The 23,022-nt window shown below is 39.6% G+C and overlaps 1 protein-coding gene across 2 annotated transcripts in view; it reads right to left on the reverse strand.

The window, feature by feature from the left end:
• Nucleotides 1–23,022, reverse strand: part of LOC121195075 (MICOS complex subunit mic25a-like) — a 78,817-nt gene that overhangs the window by 20,409 nt on the left and 35,386 nt on the right. For both annotated transcript variants that reach the window (XM_041058295.1, XM_041058285.1), the window contains 2 exons: nucleotides 21,764–21,834; nucleotides 4,407–4,542 (listed from right to left, as the gene is read on the reverse strand). In XM_041058295.1, the coding sequence (XP_040914229.1) occupies nucleotides 4,407–4,542; nucleotides 21,764–21,834 (207 nt within the window). The remainder of the gene's footprint in view (nucleotides 1–4,406; nucleotides 4,543–21,763; nucleotides 21,835–23,022) is intronic.

Raw genomic sequence — 23,022 nt, forward strand, 5'->3', positions numbered from 1 at the left:
CTGAAGAGAAAAACAATGTTTTGCTCTATTAAATGGACACAGTAGAACTATCAGAGAATCATTTCCCTCCGGTTTGTTGGACTCGACCATTTGCATTTTCAATAATCAAATATAAAAATAAACATGTTTACACTTTTATACAGGCAGAAAGCTAAGAAAGAGTGTGATGCAAAGATCATGAAGTAGTGTTGCGTTGTGAAGTTCACTTCAAAGGTTTCAGAGCTGGAGCCAATAAATGATAGATAGATAATTACTCATAATTTGAATTGCTGAGAATTTAAATCACCTGCCTGTAGATAACAACAGAAGATAAAATCAAGGTCACAATCTAAACTGCATGTAAATGTATTATTTGCATCAATTTTATGATGATGTGCAGTCAAAGTAAAAATGAAAGATCAACAAATGGTTTGTTTTTGTCACATTTAATGTAAATGTAGTGAGTTACCATTGTTACTATTTCAGCCATCTGCTAAAATGACAAATGTTAATTATTATCACATATTTTATCACTTGTAAAACTATAGTTACTTAAGTTGCTGAACTGGAATCTGAGTAGAAAACTACAATTATTGACATTTATGTCCTTCTTATAGTTCATCATACCCCAATATACACGAAGTTTGAGGCCAAAACACTGTCAGAAAACCCTCTGATTTTGACAATTCTGGTAAAATAAGATTGATGGGTTGAGTGGATCCAGAAAACACAGACATAGTATTTATTAACACTGATCACCTAATACTGTCTCGGTCTGTGAAGGTTGTTATTTTGTCTTTCAACAAAATATGGTTTCTCACACTTGCTAACAGCTATTTCACAGATTTTTTAGCCAACTACATCTAATAAGTTTTGTGTAACTGTAAATCTTTGCACCTACCAGTCCACTGAAAAAAAAAAAAGTTATCAGTGATAACCAAACTATCTGTGACAGCTTTTAAAGACAGAAAATGGAGGAAGAACTTTATAAACTTTCAAAATGATGGGGTGAAAGTCAGGGAGATGCCTCGGGGGCCAATCAAGAGGAAAGACCTTGATGTGTTGGTTAAAGCAGACTGCAACGTAGCAAGCTATTCACACACACCACACACACACACACTCACATATTGTGTATGATCTGCTGTGCTCTTTTAAAGACAGTCTTCAAAGAGTCTTCACTTCACTCCTCGTTATCTCACACCAGCTAATATAACAAAGAAAGTTTCTCTCTCTCTCTCTCTCTCTCTCTCTCTCTCACACACACATAGACACGCACACACACACACACACACACACACACACACACTGCTAAGCTTTTGGCTACATTTGGTTCTCTTAAATTCAGAAATACAAGAAGGCAAACACAGGGTCAAGTGTGTGTATATAAATGTCTGTGTATGGGTGGTGTAACACAAGGCAGATACAAAGGTTCAGATGCTATTGACAGTGCACACACGTACAGGCAGCCATGCACACATTACATTAGTACAAGAGCAGAGGAATCAAATTTCAGCAAGCTGATTATCACATGCTGTATTACTGTATGCCAGGGGAAGCCTCAGTGCCCCTGAGCAACACAGAGGAGATGTGAGCAGAGAGCAGCATGAGGCAGAGTAATACGTTGTTTGTGTGCATGATGAGGAGCTACACCTTCAAATGCCTCTACTGTACAAACTTTGGAAGAGCAAGCTTCCAGTATCCTGTCCTCCAACTTTCCCTCCACCTCTTCACAATTTTCCCTCTAACTTTCTGTGAATTTGTAACTTAAAACTGCTGCAGTGATGCACATATTGAGGAAGTTGTCTTTGCTTTTTGAATAATACAGCAGCAAGCCCATCTGAGTAATGTGGAATGCTGAAAAGTAAAGTACAAAGGCTAGATTTTACTGAGTGCATGGGTAAGTAGTGGTTTTTATCTGATCTTCATTGCGGATAAAATACAAGAGAGTGCCGAAGAGAAAAAGGCAAGATCTCTTGACTCAGTAAATACATAGTTTATAACGTTAGTTGGCTGCTCAGAGACAACTCTAATGGAAAGATGAAGGCAAAACTACATCAACTAAATTTATGTCCCCTCAGAGAAATGCATGAAACTGCAATCACCATAATGCAATTTCATACCGTTTGCAGCTTTCTCTGTTGAGCCCTAAAACTGACAAAACATGGTAAAAAATGATCAGACAAACATATAAATGAATACATAAACAAACAATACTGTTTGTTAAATAATTCAAGTGGAGTAGAAAGAGAAATCTCAAGGTGTTCCTTTAAACTCTAATCAGCTGGTTAAAAAAGAAAGAAAGTTCTTTTTCTTTTTCCTTTACCTCAAATAAGTTGCAAAATACATTAAAACTGAATTTATTTTACTCCTCTGTGAATCGTTTACAAGTTCATTTGACTTTTAAACTTCTTAGTTTCCCATTTTTTGCTGTTTTCTTTTGGCTGAAACAGATCGCTGATTAACTGCAAATTACATGAAAAATATCAGGTATAGAAAAAAGCATTTCTTTTTACGCTCCCTTTAAATTGTTTAACTAACTGCATTCGTCAGTGAAGTATTCAGTTATATTTCAACTTGTCTGATAACCTTTTACCACCTTTGGTAAGTTTTGGTGCTCCATATTTGCCAGCGTCTCCACTAACCAACAAAACCTTATGTAATAATACCGCATAACTAAGATACAGTTATAATATGGCTTCATATACAGCGTGTCTTCCTCTTTGCTGTGTTGAGGAACTGGGTTAAAGGATGAGGCTTTAAACTTATAAATGCAAATAAATGATGCAAACAAACATAAAAAAAGGGCCTAATATTATATAATCCTATTTACAGTCAAATACTGTCTGCAGTGCAAGCATTTTGGTTTCACACCTCCCAAGAATTCTAATGGGGAGACTGCAGACATTATTGCTGCATCTGACTGGATGACCTGGATAACCCTCTCTTATTTATTTGAAATCAAGTGAACCGCTTCTAGATTTTTTTTATTTTCCAAATTTGAGTGTGTTTTCTTTAAATTAAAAGTTAATAAAGTACAGACATATCAATGGTAATGTTCATGTGTTTCAGTTCATGGTCAAATTCAGAAAATACCAAAAATGTAATTAAAGTCTGGGAAAATGGTTTTACATCCACCTTTAACTACTTGCTGTCAGGTAACAGCCTGCTTCTCTTCACTTACTTTAAATGATTTTGTGCAAGTAAACTGCCTAAAATTAGAACCAAAGGGGCGAAGGGCTCTGCAGTGACGAGGTGAACTGTGACTGAGGAGTTATTTTATAGCAACGCAAACTCTGTTTGCCTTTAAAAAGGTGTCATTTTCAGTATTGGAAGGAAAACAGGTTTGGTAGCACTGGAGAACTTGGATTACCTACTTTTACATCAGACGTTCACTCTGAAAGCTGTTTTTAATGACAAGCCTTTTTTTCTGTGTAAAAACCTAAAGTGACAGCACTCAAAACCCTATCAATCAGATTTTTTTCTCCCTTTAACTCCCCAAGAATAATCTTGAGAACATGAGAAAAAAAAAAAAGAATTTCTTTCTTTTACATCAGACAGAGTGCGGCTGTGAAAATACAAACATATCTCTCCAAAGAGAACATAAAAGCCACCATTCAGACAGGACTGCTCAGCCCATATTTCACCAAATCATTGTTTCTCTGAGCGCACGTTAAGTCCAATACATTTTGTTACAAATGTAACATTTTTATTATTTATAGGAAGTTGCCGCTCAAAATAAAAACAAAAATAGACTCCCACGCTTCATATTCATTTCCATTAGGTTATAATTATGTCTATACAGATTGTACTGTTCGGACACATAACGTTTCCTGGGAATTATGATTTCTCAGTATTGCATATCAGTGGTTGTGACCAAATGACAAGTGATTTTTATTGATGAAGATGAGGGAATCTCACCTGTTGGGCCGCGTTAATTCATTCCCCCACCCCTTCCCAGGTTTTTTCTTTAGATGTTGATTGCTTAGTCTCCAGGACTGGCTGACATCTTTGCGGGTACATGGTTATATGTATTCTTGTACTGACTGGTTTCATCGGCTGTGTGAAATGCCTGATGAGGGTTGCTTGAACAAAACCCAGCAATTTAATGAATTCACCTTAAGTGGTGACAGTGTGCGGGAGGTGATGTTTTGTTTTCGCATTATGTCCTTTCTTTTTCTCCTATGCACCTGTCAGTTCACAAATGTGCACAGACTGCCTTAGAAAGTCGCTACTGACATGGCTTTAGAAACTGATCCTCTTAGTTAAAGTATGATATAAGACTTATTTGTTTCAATTTAATCGGAGCGCCGTCACAATATTTATTTCTGATAACACTTCTGTTCCAGATATATACACCTTTTATACTAAATCTTCACTGATATTCTAATCACAGATTTGAAAAAAAAAAACAAAAAATAAACTCTTACCTTCTTTGCAGCATTGATACACTGCATGTATTCTTTGGCAAGGTCTGAACACCTTAGGGTCTGGTCTCTGTTCTCCCTGTAGCAGGATAAAATCTGAGCCTGCAGGCCAGAACACACCGGGTCTATATTGCGAGATCTGCAAAAAAACAGACACAGAGATGGAATTAGGAATGGAGTGAAAGAAAACAGTAACGTTCCCTGCCCTCTTTCTCACTGACAGCTTCAATTTGGGCTGGCAGAAAAATAACGCAGGCTGAAAAACATCAAAGATATGTTACAACTGATGTGCATCAGTAGCTACAGTCTGAATATTGGACCAGACTGTCAATCCAGATTTTAACATCCACTGTGGATCAAAGTTTCACATATAAATATGACATGGATTTGTTGAGGATTTTTATTGGTCATAACAAAAGGTCCCCTCAGGTCTACATAGCTTCATAGTGACTTGCACCTCACTGTTTTGCTTCTCTCCCCTGACGCTGTTTGCAACCACAGCAGCAGCAGCAGCTGTTTTCAGCACTACCTGTTACACTACCTGTTCTGCACCAAATGGGACACAGACACGGCTGGTGAACATAACCTGGTGAACATAGTGGAGCATTTAGCAGCTAAAAAGCCAGTTGTTTTCCTCAGGAGTTGGTGGAGACCAGAAACAGACATAAGGACGAATGAGATAATTTAAATAAGTTGTGTGTGACAAAGAGAATGGTTTCAGTGATGTCACTGGCAGTGTGAACTTTGTCAATACGAATTATAATGAAAAATATTAACTGACGAGGCTAAAAATAAAATACAATATCAACTAGTAAGAAAACGAGTGAGGAGCGAAATATATTACATCGTTCATCAATAAATAAAAACTAAACAAAAACAGACAAATGAACTTTTTATTACTATTTATTACTTACTGTTTTAATAATAAAGTATGTCTTGTTCAGAAGTTGATCTAACTGCGAGACCCGTTGCAATACTGTTAATTAAAGGGGTCTTTTATTTGGTAACATTCTGTTTCTGTCAGTAATGTTATCTGATGTTACCTTGATGTTCTTGGAAAAAAAAGGATTTATGGACTAAATTCATCTATAGCTCACTGTGACTTAGACAAGAAGCAGCAACAAAACAGCTGAGAGAAACTACAAAAACATGCAAAGGTATAGTAATTAAATGTAACTTGATCAAGTGCTGTGGATGCGGATGGAAAATTACAGTTATTTTCAGTTGTGTTACTATTGTAGAGAACGAGTAAGTTCCAAGGTTAAAGTCGAGGGTCAACGATCGGAATCTTCCTATTTTATTTTATTCACTATTTTATCTGGTGATTTCTGTCTTCTCCTCTCTCGCTAAATGTAAATGAACAAGCTAGTGAATCCAGTTTCTGAATGACTCACTGCTCCACAGTGGAGAGCACAAAGCTGTAGTAATGCTAGATGAGTAGGGACAACAGAGAGCGCGGTTCTGTTCAAACAGACGAAGTCTGGAAATGATAAATGGATTTACTGAAGAGCATCAGTCTGTTGTATTACTGCAGAGTGGAGCGGCATGAGCACTGTGTGTGTGAACAGGTAAACTGCATTTTCCACTAAAATTATAGGCAAGAACAACACCTGTAGCCACGGTAGCTGTATACAACAAAGATGGCGACAACAGCGGCCTCAAAATTCTTACAAGACTTAAAAAATTACAAATGCCTGACAAAAATAAAGTAAAACGTCTTCATTTTTCTTAACTAAAACTAGTAAACCAACAAAAACTGTAAAAAAGATAAAGAAGAAAAAATGTTCTGCAAGAAAAACAAGGTGTGATTAAATGAGACGAGACAAAGATGAAAAACAATTAACATTTACGCCCATTGCGACCTGTTTCACAACCTGTGCGTGCAGAGTATGTGCTTCATTGCAAATCATGCAATTAGTGCTAAATCACATTTAATTGAGTGGGTAGGATCATTCCGATCAAATACAGGAGAAAAGAGTGCTTTTAGAGACTGAATTAGCTACGCTTAATTTGATATGTGGGCTGTATTATAATTGGTCTTTGCCTGTCTATCTGTGTGATTGTTAACTATGACAGGCTTGCTGCCTGGGTGCCTCGCTGTAATGGATTCTGACTGATTGAAGCAGAGACAAGCAAGTTATGTACACCCACACAACTATAAAAAGGAACATGCACAAATGTACACACCCAGGCACACTTTGTAGTACATCTTAAACATAAAATCACAATGAACATGTGCTACATACATACATACACACACACACACACACACACACACACACACACACACACACACACCAGCTGAAACATCAGTTTCTCCCACGCGGGGTCCCAGCATACACACTTTCTCTGTGAGGAGCATTTAACACCAGATTTAATTGAAAGCCAAATTAAAGGCTCTTTTTGGCTTTGATTCACAGCGAAGACCTGACCCCAGAATTTCAATTACAGAATATCCATATCCACACAGGCAAACACACACTTTACCGAAAGCAACAATATCATGGAGGCAGAGATTGAGTTTATCTGAGAAAGAGTGATAGAAGTTAAAGAGGAAAACGAAAAGAGAAAACATATAAAGGAAGAAAGTAAGATAAAAAGATGAAAGGGGAGGAATGAAGCATCCACTGGTATTCTCTCACAAGCCCACTTTAAAAAGAGGACAGACAGCCTATCAGATTACTCTGTGCCTCCACACCACCTCGAATGGTTTATCTTGCGTGTTTAATCTGTCTTCTTCCACTTTTTGTCTCTGTCTTCTCTCCAACTGTCTCCTGTCTTACTTTTCCCTCGCTCACCCCTTCCGTTTCTCTCACTGCATTAACAAAATAGCGAGGACGACACCAAAGCGCGCCATCTTTATCTCTCTCTCCGTTTGAAGATAAGGAACTCTCCTTTAATTTGAAATAAATGGCCTTCATCAGGGAAGCCAAAGCCTCTTGATAGCGCTGCGTGGTTTATTAAAGGAGCTTGAAGCAGAAAATTGGTTCAGCCGCAGCGAAAGCTAAAGCTCCGTCCACATGCTACACCAAATTGAAGGTGAGGTCTTAAATCAACAATATTAACTGAGCCGCTTACAAAAATAAATAAATAAAAACAGAGGGAGGGAGCGAGACGGAGGCCTTGGGTTTTTTGAAACTGGAATGAAGCAAAGCTGCATCCCTGACAGCTCGTCGAGCCATGTACGGGCTTGTTGTTGTTAATGTGTGTGAGTGTGTGTGTGTGTGTGCTGTGAAAGCATTTTAATGCGTGTGGGAGCAGTCGTTTTTGGGGGAGTTCTCTACACATCTGCGAGCGGTAAATATGACAAAACATAAACAGTAAGATTAGTTGCTTAATTAATGGTGCTGCCCATTATTTTTAATCTCCGGCAGCGAAGGCGGAGGCGGACGGAACACAGAGGCTTCAGACTTGTGGACCACGCAGACCAGCTTACCGAGACAGACAGAAGGAGGAAAATGAAAGGGCGAGGGAGGGGGGGGCACTGGAAAATGGAAGTGACACAAAACACACCACCAACTACAAAAGCTACTGGCAAAGCTACGAGACTGATAAGGAAGATGCTTTTATCGCCTCTAAACCATGCTTCTCTTGGAGTTAAGAGTGATGTTTTTTGTGTCTTCCTTAATGGTTTTGGCTGTACATGTGAGGCATTGTTTGTCCTATGTGCCATTTTCTTGCTATCTTGTCAAGTACAAAGTATTGGTATCTCTACTGTGTTTCAGGCAAGTAATTAGAAAATCTTGTTAACATCTCATAGGAGGCACTACCCAATGAGGAAAAATGAAGAAAATCCAATTTTGTGACTTGAGGGCTACAATACAAATTCAGAGAAACTCTGCAACATCTTGTTTGTGAGCCAACAACACTAGGTATGTCTTGCATGTTTTGGCTTGTTATGATAATAAAGTTTTTATAATGCCTGACTCTGTGAGAGTAACCAGCACTGGCTGCATATTTCAATGTCAACTTGAAACAACAGAATCCTCCGATGTCAGGACAGTTTAAACATTACTATGGGGCTGTAAAAAAAAAAAAAAAAATATATATATATATATTTGTTGCACAAAACTTAATCAAAATTCAGACAGCTGCCCAAGTGGCACCCAAATAGCTGACTACCTGTATTATTCTGGCAGCTACTTTCCTATACAGTGGTGAAGTCACATTTTGTAGGAGCATAGTTCAATCCAAACAAAGAAACATGATTGTTGACTCAAATTTTCAAATGCTGTCTGACAAATTTAGTTGACAAGATTTACCAATAATACTAGTGTGATGCAAGTGGTCCAACTGTTTCTATCACACTGACCTATTAGAGAACATTATTGTAATTTGTGCCATTTGTTGGTAAGTGAAGTCATATTTAGGTCGGATTTATCAGTTTTACTGCAATTTCAATCTCCAGTCAAACCACTTTTTACTTCCAGGTGACTCTGTTTTGCACTGTTTCAGCAAATATTCTTTCTCTCATTACCACAATAATAAAACCTTTATACTACATATGTTATATTATGAATATTGATACACAAGACAAATCGCAAGAAGTTCTCAAATTTATGGGGGCATCAAAAACCTGATAGTCATGAAAAAGAGTGGTAAGAAAGAGTCATTGCTTTTTCAAGTGCAATGCCTCTAGCTTTCCCCAAAAAGTCCTGCAAGAAATGTCTAAATGTCCAGATGCGCAACTCTCTTTGGCCAGCCATCAACCAAGGCATTTTGTCTATTTTTGTCGGCCTTCTGTTTCTGGAATCCAGCAGCTTTCTTTGCCCTGAACAACTTGAGTTTACACTATCAATCATAATCTGTTTTACACTCTCTTCTATTTCTTCCCCTTACAACTCTTGTTGATTCATTGTCTGTCTAACACCTGCCTCGCTGAGGCGGCTGCTGCAGTTGAAACTTTTGTGTTACTGCGGTGTATAGGCCTTTGTACAGAAGAGGCATGTGGCCTGTATCTGATTAGATGATTTAAGAGAGAAGATCCATAGCAATCTAATGTCTTTATGATGAATAGAGCTAGCAAGGTATTAGCTTAGCTTAGCATTAAGACTGGCGGGAGGGGGAACCTCCTAACACTACCTCTGAAGGCCATCAATCAACATGATATATCCTAGGTAGCTTCCAGTCTTACAGGATACAGGATCTAACCTTTTTATTTTGTGTATAGACATGAAAGTGGTTTTGATCATCTCATATAACTCGTGGCAAGAAGACAAATGGCAAATTTCTCAAAATATCTAACTACTCTTTTGAGCTTTAATCCAGCTCAAGACAATGTGCATGTTTAGCACTGTTTTATTTCGAATTCACTCACTACTGGATAAGTCCAGAAAATGTTTACAAGAACGAGAGACTGAGGCAAACAGGTCCATCCTTACCTACTGAGGCAGAAAACGTCATTTGATGTGATAAAGGGTCAGAAATCCTGAACAGACTGCTTTACCATCACTACCTTGATTAAAGAGAGATTATAACAAGAGAGAAAGAGGGCAAGAGAGGTGAAGAGGAAAACAGCGAGAGAGACAGAGTTGCCTGTTATCTCTAGCTTGTAGCTTGTATGCACCTGTGCCCTGACAGCTTTTCAATTGACTGAGGGCACACATCCTCTACTCCTCTATCTTGTATCTCCACACTGCTTCACTCGTCCTCTCCCATCTCTCCATTCCTATCACACCTGCAACCAGGAGGAGAGTGTCCTCTATATACAAGAGCTCAGACTTCACTTTGTCTCTCATAAATATTGAAGAGTAAGCAGAGTACGTCATTTTTCTCAATGCCTTTCTCCTCTGTCATTCTTTTGTCAGTGCTGTATTAGTGAATATATTTTCTTATATTTTCTTCTAGGTTTCCACCATGGCTTCTGTAAAATTTGATAATTATCCACAGTTTCTAAAACCCACAACATGACCCCTGACCCTGACCTCAAAATGTGTTTAAGAGTTAGTTTATGTTATTCTGGAGGGAGGTTATAAAAGGCTAAATAGTCTGCTTTGTTGTGTGTTCTGGAAAAAAATAGTTGTAACATAACCTTGCAAAGGTAAAAGTATGAAATGATATTGCACGCACACACACACACACACACACACACACACACACACACACACACACACACACACACTATAGCTACATGGTGGTGCTTAGTACTGCATTTTGATAGTGACCTCGACCTCGTAAAATACATAAAACATCCTGCGTCATCAACATCACTGTCTCCCAATCAAGGGCAGGATCAGTGCTATTAGCTGGCTTCTATTAATCTATTTTGTGAGTTAGCCACAAAATAAATGTTTACTAGTAAACATGCATTGCAAACCAGTGTTTGTATGCTTGGCCGAAGATGGTTTCTCAGTGAGGAGAAAGCGTTTTACTATTTTGATACTTCAAAAGTTAGCATTGTGTTTTTGTGACGTTCAAAAGACCGACAGAGCGATGGGTCTGTCGGCTGATAGATGATTTAGCATTCGCAAATTATATATGTCATTTAACAGCCCTTTCCTTTGTAGCTAGGCAGCAGTCAAGTGCTGTCTTCAAGCAAAAGACTCCTGAAAAAAATGGTGTACAGTCTTTATTCACCTAGTTTCCCTTCATATGACCTAGTTTTGTTTTTAGTGTCACCAAAAAACAAAAGTAGTTACATGTCTAAAATAATATTTCTAACTTGAATCCTCAAATCGTTTTAATATTATTTTGTAGCAGTCAAAGGTGGTACAGTTTTCGCAGTACTTAAGTTAGTTGTCCCCCTTGGATGGACACCACTCACCATTCAGCCTAACCTTTTTCTCCCTGTATGCCTCCATGCAGCATATTTATCAAATCATCCTCTGCTTCATTTACTCATTTTAACTGGTGTTCATTTCCCTAACTTTCCTTACTAATTAGAAAATGTTTTAGTCTTGTAACCCTTTGAGTTCCTGTGTGGCCATACTGAGCAACAGCTAGAGAGAGACAAGAGAAACATTTCCCAACCTGCAGTCAAATATCATCCACTACACCCAAAACTGTATGCGGCTGTGATTGCACTGGACAGTGGTGTAGGGCCCGACAGAGGTGCCTGTGATGGAGTTTTTTTGTAGGAAAAAAGGATCTGTGCTCATAGTTTAAAAAAAAAAAAAATCTATTGATCAGTTGCGAGCATATATTAGTCTGTGTGGTGTTTTTTTTTTTTTTAAACTTACAGCACATCAGATTCAGGATTAGATAAGCAAAGAGAAATAGATCAATAAATGGCCTGTGCTAACACATTGACTATCTTGTAATAAGCTTATATTCCTGACAGCCTGACAGGTGCTGCGGGGCGTAGATGTTCACTTGATAATACTAATGACACACTGTTTCCCTTTCCATTCAAATCAGGTTGCTTTATAGGTGTTTTCTTGCAATAGCCACTGTAAAGTTAACAGGAATGTAATGTATACATCTGACTGGGGTCTACATTCAGTGAACCACACACCATGTTGCACAGCAACAATTGCAAAGTTGTATGCTTTTTAACTTGGACTCTGGACTTGTCTTGACAGTGATTCCCACCTCATCGCTGAGTGATCTCTGTAGGCTGGTACCGTCTCACACAGGCTGGGAGGATCTGACAAAGGCCGGCTATTAAGGCTAGTTCAGCTACTACTGTAACAGACAGCTGGCCTTGTTAAAATATCTACCTTGTCTGTCTCCATTTCACTCTTGCTCTATCACTTTCAACTCTGAAGAGGAGGTTGTCTCCCTCACTCTCCCACATACAAAATGTATCTAGACTAAAAAGACAACCGCTTCAATCCTCATGTGTCTTTCAGTCTGTAATTCCACAGCTGGTTAAAGCCTGTCGAGTCAGCAAATGCAAAACTTTGCTAAGTGGCAAACAGTTACGTGTAGCAATCACGGCTTCAATGTAAGCCAGTTCCTGAAAGTCCTGCTGCCACAGACCACCGCTAAGAGGCCTCCTCTGTTTTTCTGGTAGCTGTCATAAAGCTGAGGAGCTGTGCTGAACTACTGGAGAAATCCTGTTTTAGTTTTCTGCAAAGCTACTGACTGGCTCTCACTACAAGATTCTATCTCACTTAGACTTCCAATGCCTGTAGTTCCACTCAGGTACAGTAAATAATTACCAGCTGCCACGGGAGCTTTAGTGTTCATATGTACAGAATCAGTGGCGTAGACTTTAAGTTGTCTCAGGTGCTGTAATTTAGAGTATAGCTGTATGCTCAATGAAGTTTTGTTGATGCAACCCTGAAGTCATATTTCCAATCAATTCATAACCAGGCACACTCTGTGGTTTCTAAAGGATTCCTGTGAGGTGGGAGGGCTAGAGGATGTACTTTAGTGTTGATCAAGATTGGACATCTGAAGTAGGAGTAGGAGGGAGTGTGGGGTGTGAGGGTAGTGGACTGGGGGACAGGGTCAACTAGAAATATTAGTTTCATTTAATAACCCAAAAGGAATTTTGGTTTCTATTTTTATTTGTTTTTCTTTCTCTTGCATGTATTGTATGTACACCATGTGGGTGCATGTATAGATTTGTGTTCTTGTACTCCCCCTGAACAAGTTGACAACAAACATTATGAGCATAATGTACTGGGTAGAATACATCATTGGTGTGACCATGTACTACAGTGGATGAAAATTACACATGCACTTTATAGGTACTTGTGTCATGTACTACAACCTATTTATTCTCACAACCTGCACTGATATGATCGGACAATTAAATCCATAGATGTTTTGTCCACTGACTAGATTATTTTTCTCTTATGTGTTTTTATGTGTCTAGTTGATATTTTGCTATATATTTGTTATATATGGCACCTGTGATAATGCTGGCACTCTGATCAGCAAACCAGGAGAAAGTAAATGTGTCATTTACTTGAAAAAACAAAAAAAAACAACTCAAGTCATTGAAAAAAAAAAAAAAAGAATGACTTTTAGAGCTCTGATGTGAGACGATTTTCATACATTCTGTACATTTGGCTAATTTGAAGGTTTGGACCAAAAAAAAGAGCAATGCAAATGAAATAGAGAGAGACAAAGAGAATGATAGGAAAGTTAATGATAATGTTCTATTACTCTTCATTGAGTTTGATATTTCAGAGTGCTACAGGTTGCTTTCTGTTGCTTTTCATCTTCTTTCTCTTTCTTATACACACATGGGACAGAGACACACTGTCTCTGGGCCCCTCAAACCAGAGTGTTGGCAGCCAAAACTGCTTTTTGCTCCAAGGATTAAACTGTGGATTAACACATCACACACACACACACACACACACACACACACACACACACACACACACACACACACACACACACACACACATTCTTATATAGAACACAAAATGACATGGACAGTGGAGCTAGGGGGGTTTAGGAGTCACCCAGCTCATATTTTATAGTAGCTTTGTTCTACAGCTGTGCACCGAGAGAAACTTCACTCTGTTTACAGCATAAAGTCAGAGTCTGTCTGAAGTTTCCCACAGATTGCTCAGCAGCTTTGGCATCAGACAATGTTAGAGAATGGAACTTAGTTTTGTTTTCAAATACATGAATGATTCAAAGTGTCTATCAATGTCCAAACTCTGCCCCTTTACTACGAACACCAAATGCATTCTGAATTTTATCACTTCCAGATTATTTTCACACTAGTCAAAGTACAAAGGATACAGGATACTAAACTAAAACAAATACATCTGCTACAACTGACCATTTAGTCTTATTCACTGTCTACAAGTATAGTGGATAAATCTAATTCTGGTTCCCACTGACCTCTTAGTAAAAGTAGTAATTTAACATGGAGATGACTCAGAGAAGCTTGTGAAAATAGCGCCACTACGGAGGCAGTCATACTGGACATTTGTCGTCATGGTTACAATGATAAACAAGTGGTTAAGATTATGGGACAGTCTCAGTTTGGTTGGGTATAGGCACATTAACTACTTGGTTAGGTTTAGGAGGGACTGTAATATGGGTTCAAATCAGTACGTCCCAAAGGTTAGAGGACTTTCATCGTTATGGTTACAAAAATATACAAAAGGTTAAGGTTGTGGAAGTCATGGATAAAACAAACAATGATGACGACTGGTTTCAAAAGGGAAACAAACAGCGGCCCCCCGTGTCGAACCCTGTGTTTAAGGGACCCATCAATCCACCCCAACTTCCTCCTAATGAGGACTTTGTCGCTCTTTATACAACATCATCTAACTTCCTCCTTTGCTCCCGTCATAATTACTACGGCTGCTAGAAGTTGCCTAACAATAAATGTAATTATGGGTTGTAATAAAAGGCTTGCAAAGATGACCTAAGGGTTTTTTTTTCTTACAGGAGGACAGTCTCAACAGAGAATCCTGATATCGTAAAAATATAAATAAATACAAAAAAAGCAGAGGTGCTATTTGAAATAGCAAATTGTTTTTGGATGCTGTTTCAGCCCTCATCTACTAAGTAAATCAATAATGAGGAAAGATGATTCGAGATCTGGATGAGCTAAATTAATGGGAGAAACCCAGCATGTGGACTTTGCAACCAGGGGAATGAACACTTTAGACAAAGCCTACACTAATGTCAAGGATGCATTCAAAGCAGCCCCCCGCCCCCATATTGGCTCGTCTGACCATCTATCTGTTATGCTAATCCCAGCATACAAGCCCCTGCTGATCCGGGAAAAACCCACCGTTAGGCAGGTGAGGAAGTGGTCTGGGGGGGCCATGGAGGCACTGCAGGACTGTTTTGAGTGCACAGACTGGGACATGTTCAAAGAGGCTGCAACATACAACAACCAAACTGACATTGATGAGTATGCCATGTCTGTGTCAGCCTACATCAACAAATGCATGGATGACGTCAGTGTCATAAACAGCATCACCACCAGGGCCAATCAAAAACCCTGGATGTCTGAGGAAGTACGCAGAATGCTGAAGGCTCGGAACTTAGCCTTTAAGTCTGGCGATAAGGAGGCTCTGAAGACTGCCAGAGCCAACTTAAACCGTACCATCAGACTTGCTAAACGTACTTACAGCCAGAAAGTACAGGACTTCTTCAATGACCCCACGAACACCAGGAGAATGTGGCATGGCTTACGGACCATCACTAGCTACAAGACCGCCCCTCCTGCGTGTGGAAATGACACTGACTTCCTCAATGACCTGAATAACTTCTTTGGAAGGTTTGAGGCACTAAACAGCACCCCTGCAGAGAAAGGAGTCCCTCTGCAGGAAGAAACAGCATTGTGTCTTGCCTCAGCTGATGTGCGGAGAACCCTGAAAAGAGTCAAGACCCGCAAGGCCCCGGGCCCTGACAACATTCCTGGACGAGTGCTCAGGGAATGTGCTGATCAGCTGGCTTGTGTCCTAACGGACATCTTCAACACCTCACTGAGCCAAGCCAAAGTTCCAACGTGCTTCAAGGCTGCAACCATCATTCCAGTGCCCAAAAAGACACACATCACCTCACTAAATGATTTCCGGCCTGTTGCACTCACCCCCATCATGATGAAGTGCTTCGAGAGACTGGTGAAGGACCACATCATCTCCAAACTCCCCCCCACATTCGACCCGCTCCAGTTTGCCTACCGGCCAAACCGCTCCACAGAGGATGCCATCTGCTCCGCTCTTCACCTGAGCCTGACACACCTGGAGGAGAAGAACACGCATGTGCGGATGTTGTTCCTGGACTTTAGTTCAGCATTTAATACTATCATCCCACAGCATCTGGTGGGCAAACTGGGACTCCTGGGCTTTAGCACTCCCCTGTGCAACTGGCTGTTAGACTTCCTCACTGAAAGACCACAGTCAGTGCGGGTCGGCAAGAACTCCTCCAGCGTCATCACTCTCAGCACAGGCTCCCCCCAGGGCTGTGTCCTGAGCCCTCTGCTGTTCACTCTGATGACACACGACTGTGTCCCAAGGTCTGCCACTAACCATATTGTGAAGTTTGCCGACGACACGACAGTGGTGGGCCTCATCAGAGATGATAACGACCTGGCCTACAGAGAGGAGGTGGAGCAGCTGGTGAGATGGTGTGAAGGCAACAACCTGATCCTGAACGTTGACAAGACCAAAGAGATCATCGTGGACTTCAGGAAGATCCAGCCCAGTCACGCTCCTCTCCTCATCAACAACTCGGCCGTGGAGGTGGTCAGCAGCACTAAGTTTTTGGGGGTGCACATCACAGACGACCTCACGTGGTCGGTGAACTCTGCGTCTCTGGTTAAGAGGGCTCAGCAGCGCCTGCACTTCCTGAGACGGATGAAGAGAGCCCACCTGCCCCCACCCATCCTCACTACATTCTACAGGAGTACTGTAGAGAGCATCCTCACCAGCTGCATCTCTGTGTGGTGTGGAGGATGCACTGCTGCAGACTGGAGGAATGTGAGGAGAGTGGTGAGGACAGCTGAGAAAATCATCGGGAGCTCCCTTCCCTCTGTGCAGGACATTGCTTCTCAGCGCTGTGTGTCCCGGGCCAGCAACATCATCAAGGACGCCTCACACCCTCACCATAGACTTTTTTCACTCCTACCCTCCGGAAGAAGATTCTGCAGCATCCGGTGCAGAACCACTAGGTTCAGGAACAGCTTCTTCCCCCTCGCCATCAGACTTTTAAACTCTTAGATTCTTAAATCCATAGACTGCACTACTGTCTCTTTCAATCACCGTATTGCACTTTGCACTGTTTTTTTACTGTATTTATATTTTACCTGTGTTTATAGTCCTTATTTATTCATTTCTATTGCCTATTTCCTCATTTCACTGTCTACATGCCATATCCTTTATCTTTTTATACTGTTGCGAGTAAAATGCAACGAAATTTCGTTCTGTATACATTGTATACCTGAATGACAATAAAGTCTGTCTAAGTCTAAGTCTAATGAAAATGAACTTGTCATAGGCTTTTCTCAGACAGCTTTGGGTAGACAAAGAAAGAGCTAAAGGCTAAAGGCTATTAACTGCCAATAACTACCACTTATCTACAGTTCAAAGAAGGTAACTGATGTTGCCAGAAGCAGCTTTTTTCACACTGATGGAAACTTCACTCAGGCAGTTTACAACATAAAACAACATAAAAAGTGGAAAAAGGGAATTTTGTTTACTGAATAAGGTAACAATGCAAATTTATTTTATTGTTTAGTTTTATGATGTATGTCTGTTTTTTTTTCTCTTAACATCTTGGGACCATGTTGGAAATAACCTGTATTTGCTTTAACATGTTATTTCATGTCCATCCATAAAGGAATCATGCAATATAAAAAATATGAGCTCAAGACTGTCCTGTTAAAAAAGGTTGCGTGTGCAGCACCTTATTACCAGCATTATGCTTTATTTTTAGACGACCTCTAACAGCTGTGGTAATTCTCACAGGAACAAAGTCATGTTAGGAGGAGGTTAGGTTGGATGGATGTTTGACAAAATACAGGACTTTCACATAGAGGACTGCTGTTTTCTTCCTGTGTGAAACCGATAGTCACCATAGTTTCTTTTGTCCATGAATGTTCCACTGCCTTAACTGTATTTATTATTATAACCATGACAACGAAGGTCCTCCTTCCTAACCTTAAGGAGGTACTTATTGTACTTTTCCTTTTTGTGCCTTGTTTTTGTGCCTAAACCTAACCTAACTATGACATGCAGCAACAACCACCACCACTAGAAAATTCTCAACCTGTGGGAAACACTGATGACTGTAAAACGGTAATTTCAAGTGGAAAAACCTGCAATATGTTGAAAGATCTTTCAATGAAACAAAGGCTTAAATTCCAGGAATGTTGTGTTTGTTTGACACTCTGTACGAGTGCAACTGCTTCCACAATGAGCAGCACATCTGGTACAGAGGGTAAATATCCTATGTTATAATAACATTAACATAATAACATAATAGTTACAGCTAGCTCTCAGCCTACAACCTGCATTCAGACTGCAGGCCTACTTTTTTCCCCAACACAGAAAACTAATCAGGAATGATTAAAGGAGTCAGTCAAAAACTGGACCAATAAGCAGAACTGATAATGGCAGTGGTATCAATCCCCATTCCTGCTGCTGGTATGTTGCCACAGGTCATACTACTGTACTCCTGTGTCGTATCCAAGCATAGGGACAAGCTACCTATATGGTCATTTAGGTTGGAGGACTGAAATGATGTAAGGACGATATTCAGATTTGTGCCAATTTGTTTAAAAAGGAAAAAAAAATGAAATTGAAATTCATACAGATACTTAATCATAATCTATGCAAGTAACAGAAAGTATAAGTTGGCCTCTACAGCAAGTGAAGACAATTAGTTTGGGCTTACCTACATATGAGCTACCACCAAATTGCATATTATGTTACATGATGACTTCATCTAAAAGGGCTGGAAAGTACTTCTTTTCCAGACTTTCTGATCACACATGGAAGACACTGATCGCATACTTACAGTACATGAATCTTTTTGGTACACAGTCTTTTTTCAAGGGTATAGGCCTTTTTCACAGCAGATATTTATTTGATTTGTCATAGTAGGAAAAACACAGGTGTTGCTAACATTAACTATTCTACAACCGAACCATGTTGTAGCTACTTAAGTATACAGGTCAACATCAAATACACCCTGTTTATTTTGTATATTCTGACACCAAATGCACAGACGTACACTCTTCCTCACATCTTAATCCACTCATTAAAGTAACACTACTAAATTCCCCGGAGGTTAGGGTTAGACTAGATTATAAACTGAATGAGAGCCTAATCTACTCTCTAAAGCCTGTAAAAGCAGCATATAATTGACCATAAAGGTAGTGTCATACAGGAAGCTTGGATCGTTTTATCTTCCCTGATAAAACACTCATGGATTTAGAATACCCTCCTCCCCTCTCTCCACACACGCACAACATCCCAGTAAGGGACGGATTAGAGATATTACTGTACAGTATTCCCCAGAGGTAAGATCACCTGGTCTTCAGCATCAGCACAGATCAAAAACATGTTGGCATTGCATAAAACCTGACTGTAATGGAGGTCTCATATCCCTAAGCTGTTGATAGCAGCGTACAGTCACTTCAAATTATCATGGAAAGGACGTATTAACTGCACTGCTGACACACAATGAGCAGTCTGTGTATCCGTCAGTGTAGGGGCAAGCCCGAAGCTTCTTGTTATCATCAAGCTTAAGACTGAAGAACCATAGTGAAGTACAGGGCTTTGGTGTGACAGTGAAATGAGAACGTAATCCTCTATTCTGCTGAAAATAGGCACCTTGTTGTTTTTGCTTAATTTTTGAGTCATCCAGGTAGAACTGACCATGCAAGTGGTTCGAACTCTAAATCTTTAATACAATTCCCTATTTCTTTGGAACCTGGACTCCTTAAATGGAGCAGTTACTGGTTAATTCATGGCTCTAGTAATGAAACTCAAAGCCTTTTTTAATCACAAAAATGAATCTAACCTCCTGACTCTGAATTTCCTTTTACATACTGTACTGTTAGTACATTTATTAATGTACAAAGTAATTTGCTGAGATCTGGTAACCTGTTGATGTGGCTACAAAAAAGTCTGATGAGCCGAGAAAAACAAACTGTTCTGGTCCATGCAGACATGATTGCAACACAAACTTTCTACAGATTTGTCAGCTGCATGTTCATGCTGCCCATCTCCTGTTCTGCCACATCCTAAGGTGTTCAGTTGGATTCAGGTCTTGGCACTGGGGAGGCTTTACATCAGCACCACCAGCCATGCATACAGTTGACGCCAAATTCTGGTCCTATCATCAGCAGAAATCCAGATTCATCAGACCAGACTATGTTTTCCCAATCTTCACTTGTCCAGTTTTGGTGAGCCTGTGCCCACTGCAGCATCAGATTTCTGTTCTTGGTTGACAGCAATGAAACCCAATGTGGTCTTCTGCTGTGGTAACCCATCCATCTCAAAGTTGGATGTGTTGTTCATTCTGAGATGCTTTTCTGCTCACCACAGTGGTAAAGAGTGGTTATCTGAGTTACCAAAGCCTCTATGTTAGATCCAACCAGTCTGACCATTCTCCTGTGACCTCTCTCATTAACAAGGTGGTTCCATTTGTAGAGCTGCTGCTCACTGGATGATGATTTTTTTTGTTTTTTATTGCACCTTTCTGAGTAAACTCTGGAGACTATTGTACATAAAATTAAACCCATCTGGCATCAACAATCATACCAAAGTCAAAGTCACTGAGAGCCCACCTCCTTTATGCACTGCACTGCTGCCACAATTGGCTCATTAGATAATTGCATGAATAAGCAGGTGTTCAGGTGTTCCTAATAACTTGCTTGTTGAATGTAGTCACCTGATGCAATTAAATTAATAATTAATATTATTATATAGTTACAGTTATAGTTAATATAAACACACTTATAAGAGAAGCTTTAAAAGATTTCTGGACATGTCCATCTGGGAGGACGTGGCTCAGGAGAAGAACATCTAGGCTGTCTTGCTTGGCCTGCTGCCAGAGTGAAATACACCTGAAATATCTGCCCCTCATTGCACAGGACCAGTGTGTGCATGCACAATTGTAGCAACTGCTGTTGGTCAAAGCTACACTAAGAAATTGGTCTGTAAACTGTGATGGACCTTTACAACAGACTCCTTAGGTAATGTTACCATTTTCCTTAAATTTTGCTTCCAAATCAGTTTGGTAAAGTTGGAGGTTTACCTAAAACCTGTATGATCTTCTGACTGCTTGTTTCTTGCCCTACCAGCCTTCTTTTTAGCAATGCTGTGTGTGGCTAAACATAATTTTAATTTGAAAATGAAATGAGTTGAAAATCATGCCAACATGAGAAAAACACAGATAAATGTCACCAACAGAAAGCTGGCCTCAAGCTAAAACCTGCCTTCAGGGATAAAGCAGTGAAGGACATACAAAAACAAGTATATTTTGCCCTCACCCATAAATACTCACATCTTTCAGCTAGCTGTACTGATGACTCTTGTCTTTTGAAAGTGCTGTTACTGGTGTGACACAAAATTTAACAGCAAGTCAAGGCCCGGTCTCTAATGTGAATTACAGCTGTGTGTTTTACAGACTGCAGTGGCAATAATTAGCTACCTTTTCCCTTGCTGTGGCTCATTACAAATCCACAGTGAGAAGCAAGGATGGGGAAATAGGGTATTGTTAAATTCGGCTTAATTAAAGCAGCCAATTAAAACACTTATCACATTAGTCAGGTTTGCTCTGGAGAATGTATTCATTTAACTGGTTAAAAAATGAGGAAAAGAGCAGATCACTATCTGTCGCTGCTTATTATTCTGCTGTGTGTATGCCCATGTTGTGTGAGTTGGTGGGTGCGTGTCAGAGGCTCCTGGGAATAATATCTCCTTACTTTTGGAACTGCAAATTAGTTTGTGAATGTGTATGTGTGTGAATGCATGTCTCACCTCACGTTTGCTTCAGTCTTGGAGGCAGCTTGGTGGAACTGGTCCTTGCTCTGTTCGTATCTTTCCAAATTCTAGAGATGCAGAAGGACAACACAGGACGGCAAAGAGAAAGCATTAGTTGAGCTCTTTTACTTTCAGTTTTTAATGTGCACATTAGAGTGTCTTCTTTTCTTTCGTACAGTTAGTAATTGTGCTTCTAAATGGACAAAGACTTTTGGAAGATTTGCGTTTAATGTAATACTTGTTCATAATTCATAGTTCTGTATGTTCATAGCATCATTTTTTTAGCCTCAGCTCCATGCCATGCACCTTTTTGTTCATTTGTATGTATTACTGCCTCACAACCACAATTGCTATGTCTTGTCCTTGTTTGTTATGAATAGAAGAAAAAAATCTGTTTAGAATTCTGAAAGTATAAGGACATGTAGACCAAAGATATGTATGCTTTGAAATTGTTTAAACTGATTGCTGCATTGAGTACAATTTTCAATATTTTCAAAAATGTTTCAATTTCTAATATATCATCAAAAGGACACATAAGTTTTGGCCTGACAATTTAGGATACAAGGTTTAAAAAAAAAAAAAGGTGCTCCCAGCACCTGTAAAACCATAACTTCTGTATAAATCGAACAAAAGAGATATAACGTGTTAATTAGTGAGCAGTGATTAGTGCTGACACTGTTTCCCCCTGTCTGTATGCTAATCGGATGCTGGCAGCAGCTTCATAGTTTATGGACAGATATAGGAGTGGAATCAACCTTCTGATCTAACTCAAGAAAGTCAACAAGCTCATTTCCAAAAAGGTCTTCTAATTTTAAAAACTTCTAACTTCTAATTCAGATTTTTAAAAGCATATCTTTAATAAAAATCTGGCCTAAATTCAATCACAATTATTTTTCATGGATTCCCACCCTTCCGTCTCTAAATTAAATAGCCTTCTTTTCTTTACTAATATTTCATTAGTTTACACTTCAGAACATCCAAACGTGACCAAATAATTTCTTTCCTGTACTACATTTCTCTATCTTTGTCCTTCCTTCGTTTTTATCAGCTTCCTTTTCTGCCTTGTCTTTCTCTTTTTCCATTTTGCACCTTCCAGACTTTGTAACCACCTTTGTGCAGAGATACAATTTTACCACAGGCCCCAATCCACTAAAACTCTCATGAAACACATGAAATTTACAGTATGAAGGAAAAGTTGTATTTTCATCCTGAGGAAGTAATTTTTTTCTTTTCTTTTTTTTGGGGCGATTCCAGCC

This window comes from Toxotes jaculatrix, chromosome 2 (genome assembly GCF_017976425.1).
Source record: "Toxotes jaculatrix isolate fToxJac2 chromosome 2, fToxJac2.pri, whole genome shotgun sequence".
Lineage (NCBI taxonomy): Eukaryota > Metazoa > Chordata > Actinopteri > Toxotidae > Toxotes > Toxotes jaculatrix.